General features: G+C 36.4%; 1 protein-coding gene across 2 annotated transcripts; it reads right to left on the bottom strand.

Moving 5' to 3' along the window:
* Nucleotides 1-684: 684 nt before the first annotated feature.
* On the bottom strand, nt 685-4,251 carry LOC110921447 (transcription initiation factor TFIID subunit 15). 2 transcript variants are annotated; one of them, XM_022165767.2, is made up of 8 exons: nt 4,094-4,251; nt 2,542-2,704; nt 2,058-2,419; nt 1,739-1,936; nt 1,559-1,642; nt 1,376-1,457; nt 1,169-1,295; nt 685-1,056 (listed from the first exon to the last, which is right to left on the bottom strand). In XM_022165767.2, exons 2-8 carry the CDS (start codon nt 2,659-2,661, stop codon nt 848-850), a joined length of 1,182 nt encoding a protein of 393 aa, XP_022021459.1. In that variant the 5' UTR covers nt 2,662-2,704; nt 4,094-4,251; the 3' UTR covers nt 685-847. The 2 variants fall into 2 exon arrangements, with proteins under 2 accessions (XP_022021459.1, XP_022021460.1); XM_022165768.2 differs by lacking the exon at nt 4,094-4,251 and having other exon boundaries at nt 2,525-2,658.
* Nucleotides 4,252-5,521: the final 1,270 nt, after the last annotated feature.

Here is a 5,521-nt window from a genome sequence, read left to right as displayed (position 1 = left end):
AGACAACGTGGGGTGTCGGCGACAGACTGGGACAACCGTTGTTCACGGTGACCAACCACGACAGTAACAACCATGTGGTAGAAAGACGTGGCTAGCAACTGCTTGGGTTGGTGCTCAAATGATGGTGGTAGGCTTAAAGCTCGGCCATGAACCAAAAAGCGATCAAGAGATACCATGGGTTGTTGGCGACAGCTTGTGATAACAGTGGTGCATGATGATCAATGACAGCTACCACCGAGCAGTAGAAAGGCACATGACTAGCAATGGCTTGGCTTGGTACTCAAAGGCCGGTGGTAGGCTTAATTTTTGAAAATTTATGTAAATAGTTTCTTATGGATGAGTTCATATGAATATGTTATACGAATTATGTGTATACGTTTATACGAATTTGTTTTATATAAACAAATCAATGTAACTTCACATAATCAAATGAATGAATTCGTATAGCTGGGTGAATGGATGGGTATGTATATTTGAGGTAATCGGCCAGCTATCACCTAATGACATACCTAAACGGCTAAACCCATAATCTTTTTTATTAAACCCATACCTGAATACCCGTCTCAAACATTTCAGGTTTACTCGTCATGTAAAGGTTTTTCTTCTACCAACTTGTACCTTTTGGCCAATATCATCTTGTCCATCACAATAAGATCTAATTTTTTTCAACTGAAATTACCCAAATTTAACGAGAATAGCGATAACATTCCATTTAAATACCAAAATAACTCAAGTTTGCAAAATGAAACAGTGCCAGGATACAAATACTTCACAAAGCAAACGCAGAACCCAAAATAAGCGGTTGTCCCAAAAATCTTAAATGACACAAGTTTTATAGTTTAAGAAACTAATGATGATACCTGTGACGGTCCCGGTCCCTGTCCCGCTCTCGGTCCCGACCATATTCTCTGTCTCTATCATAACCGTGATCCCGGTCCCGTTCTCTTTCCCGACCCCTATCCCTCTCACGACTTCTGCTCCTCCTCCGATTCTTGCCGGTTTCTCTTTCCTCCCTTCTGTCCCTGCTTCTTTCTCTTTTATCTTTGTCACTCATCCCTTGCAAAAGGAAATTAAAAAAAATATATGTTACTATTTATCTTTTTCTTTACATTTATCAGATACTAACGGAATAACTTGAATAAAATATTTTAAAAAAATAAAGCAGTACCAAGCTCCTCAACCTCCCAGCCTGCACGCCCGGTTCCCGGTAACACTTGACCAACTTCAGCTTGTTGTGCTTTCACACGAAACTTCTTCTTCAAGTTTCCAAATTCATCATACATTTCACCATCATCCTGAAATTGCATCGTATATTCATGGACATGCAATATAAATTAATTAAAAAGAAACAAAAAAAAAATAAAATCGATCTTACTTCTTCAGCCTCCCGCCTACGCCTCTTTGTTTCCTCTAACTCTTCTTCATCAAGTTCTTTGTATCCACCAGCACGTCCTCCTCTACATACACAAAGCACATATATCATACTTTCTTCACACTTCGGATTTAAATAAAAAAAACAAACTTTTAAATAAATAATGTTTCGGTTCATTTGAAATACCTCACACCCCCTTCACTAACACCGGGTTTGTTAGTGTTACATATGTTGCATTTTAACCGTTTTGCCCAGTTGATGTTAGCACACCTAGAGAAACAGTTTTCGAGTATTGAAAGTCAAACAACTATGTTTATGTAGTTATAAAATATTTGAAAAACTATGTTAAACCACTTTTGTGCTTACATTGGACAAGACCAATCATTAGGACCGAAAAGGCCAGTAGGACCACCGACCCCACCTCGACCACCGCCAGAATCAGGACCGCCACCACGACCCCTGCCCCGACCACCACCACCTGCACCACCACCCGATGCACCAGCGGGTCGAGCACTTCCGCAACGGTTGCACACGCCACGAAATGCAAAGTTTACATTCGTGCAACTGTTACCAAAACATCAACATAAAAATTAAAATAATAATAATACAAGTCGTTGCGCAATAAATGTAACTTAAATACATTAATTAGCAAGAATGAGCTGCTCACCAATGTCATATCACAGACCTTGTATTCGGACACGTCCAGTCACCATCTTGTTGCCATGCTTTTGGTGGAACGTTTCCGGAAGGATCACCACGACCTCTACCACGGGCCCCACTTTCACTCATGTCGCGTTCAGTTTCATCGGGTCCCACATCATTGACCAAACTTGAGTCAGCAAATGGTGCCACCGCATTTTGTGAATTTTTTGACTGTGCCATGAGAACTTCGATGATATTCCCGTGAAACTCCTTATTGTTAAACCATTCTACAGCAGCTTGTGCAGCATATGGATCCTCGTATGTCACTGTAGCATCTCCTTTAGGTTCGTTTGTTACTTTGTCATGATATAACCATATCTTTGGTTTCCCTGTTCTTTTATCTTTCTATATTGTATAAAAAACTAAAAGTTATAAAATTTTAAAAACAAAAAATAATAAATATATATAGTATCATGCAATAATGGATACAAACATGCAGTAAAGAAATACCTTTTTAGAACCCATACCTTTAGCAAGCCAATCGTGCCAAAATGTTCAGCTAACATATCTTCATCTGTTCCAGGTGGCAAATTGCAAACATACACAGATCCATTTGAAGGGGCTCCTTTTGCAGAATAGTTTGCCATTATGTTTACGGAAAATCCCAAACTATATAACCAACATCAAGCGCTACAAAAGGGTAGAAAAGCAGAAGTCAAATATATACTAAAATGCATCAATATGATCTATCTTAGGACTCTTGACATGAAACCAGAGTTAACAAACTTGAACTCAATCATGGTTAAGAGTATGCGTATCTGTTCTTCCAACATTAACAGCCAAACATTATTCAAATGGAAATGGTGAGTTCTCAATTCCTTGGAAAGTTGAATCTTGGTATTTACAAAACTAAAACTATGCAATACAACCTAGCGTCACTTGGATTCTTCAGCATTCGAAAGTGTACAACTCAATACTACTACATACAAACATTCAGCATGTCAACGCAATTTAAAAAAACACATTTGCTATTTTGCTTAGAAAGTTCCACAAAACAAATTTCATACAAAATAGGCATGCCTCTATGGCTATACTTGCACTAAATACTAATCATTTGCCAGATTGAATTTTATCATACATTAAATGTGACTGAAATGAGGCTTCTCCAAGTAATAGAGAATCTGGAGCAGATCCTTTCACCAAAATGAGATGTCAACATCAAAGTTTAACAAACAACACATGTTACATGATGCTAAGCTATCATCCTACCAACAGGAGCATAAGAACAAGAAAATACACAGAGAATACAAGCCTAGTTTGGAAGTAATATCGTGATATATCACCGATATATCGGTTATCAGCCCCCTGGTGAGATATCGGTGCAAAATATCAGTCAGAATATCGGTACCGATATTATCGGCCATATTGACTGATATTGGACCGATATATCACCGATTTTCCCGATATCAGTATCTTTCTTCTTAGTTCTACCATTCGTCTTTCTTCTTATTTCTGTCATTTGTGTTTTAAGTCTTAATTGTTAAGTGTTAGTGTTAAATGTTAGTGTTTTAAGGCTTAACCAGTTCCTACTTGCTACAATTGTCATTGTTTTGCAAGTTGCAAAAGGTTAATTTGTTAATGGTAAGAGAGTATACTAAATTGTTAATTGCTATACACATAAATTTAGCATGATATTAAAATTACCAGTGTCCCACTGCGATTACCGATATCTCAAATACCGATATTTTACTGCGTTAACTACTTAGATAGATACATATCAACATTTCTGTACCTAGAGTACAAAACTAAAACTTCCCAATTGAATCAATTGATGACAAAATGTTAGCAGCCTAGGTATAAAAAGACGACTATAAACCTTTTGAAATTACAGATTTAAGGTACTACACCTTAAATTCAACGGTGAAAGTATAATCAGACGGTTCAGAGGCACATTTTTACATATTTTAAAACCCTAATTTTGATTTTTTTGTTATGAGAAAAGAACGATGGAGCATAAATATTGACTGGATATTATATCAGGAATATGAGAAAGAGAGATAGAACTACATGTGTATTTACCAGAAAGAAACGGCGAGAATCGATAAGGCAAGATCGGAGTAGGGCGCCGTGGTAGAGAAGAAGATACACCCAACTTCTTCGTTCTTTGATTTTGACTCTTTAGCTATGGAAGACAAGCCCAGAACCAATATTACTACGTGTGCGCATATGGGCCTGGTTCTGGCTTGGCCCGATTTAGTTTGTATAAAAACTTGTAATTCAATTGAATGCATTACCTATAAGGCGGTGATCTATTGGGAAATAGAGGTGCACAAACCCGTTAATTTTAATAACCGGTTCAGTTAACCGGTTATAGCGGTTAATTTGCCTTTAACTGGTTCGGTTAATTAACCGATTATCTTCGGTTATCAACTAGTTACTTTGCTTTTTTCTTGAATTTTTTGGGTTTTTTTTAGTTAACCAGTCTGTCGGTTAAAAAGCGATTAATAATTGGTTCCTATACTAAATACTTATAACCGGTTGCTAACCTATGGTTAAAAATAATCACTAACCGGTTAATTCTATATCGGTTATTAACCGGTTACAGTTAATTAACCAGTTATTTTGTGCACCTCTATTGAATCTTTAAACACTTATATAATTTTTTATAGATTATAGACCTTTATATAATTTTTTATAGATTATAAAATTATATAATTTTTATTACACAACATTCTGTAATACAGGAGTCTATGCATAGTGATAGTAGATAGGGTTACAAACAAACCGAACGAACACGAACAAGACGTTTTTCGTGTTTGTTTGTTAAGAAATATATGTGTTCGCGAACCGTTAACAAACACTTATCGAACGAGATTTTATGTTCGTGTTCGTTTGTTAAGGAAATGAACTTGTTCGTGTTCGTTTGTATTTGTTTGTTAATTTTAGGCAACAGACAAAAACGAACGTTGACGAACATAAATGAGCACAAACTAATGTTCATGAACACAAATGGAAACAAACGAACACAAATAATCGTTCATAAACAGAATATATAATACACTGACACTTATTAGATATTTAATTTGTCGGAATTTTGAAGTATTCAAATAAATATAAAAACTAAAAACACTAATGAACTTTCGAACACAAACGAACACGTTAACGAATGTTCACGAACATAAACGAACAAACATGGCCTCTGTTCATGTTTGTTCATTTAACTAAACGAACAAAATTTCTTGTTCGTGTTCGTTTGTTTAATAAACGAACGAACACAAACGAACTTCCTACCGAACGGTTCACGAACTGTTCGCTGAACGTTTGGTTCGTTTGCAGCCCTAATAGTAGAGTATTGATAAAGCAAAGTGAGTTAAGTCTCGCTATCATAGATGTTGAATTGATGATAAAGCAAGTGATTTTAGTCTCACTTTCTTTGTTTTCTCAGATTTTCTACTCACTCTCTTTGTATTATCATCTCAAGCATGCGAAAGATGCAAGTGTTTTCGC

This window comes from Helianthus annuus, chromosome 17 (assembly GCF_002127325.2).
Source record: "Helianthus annuus cultivar XRQ/B chromosome 17, HanXRQr2.0-SUNRISE, whole genome shotgun sequence".
Lineage (NCBI taxonomy): Eukaryota > Viridiplantae > Streptophyta > Magnoliopsida > Asterales > Asteraceae > Helianthus > Helianthus annuus.
Note: the sequence above shows the minus strand (reverse complement) of the source record. Positions and strands in the feature narration are given on the sequence as shown.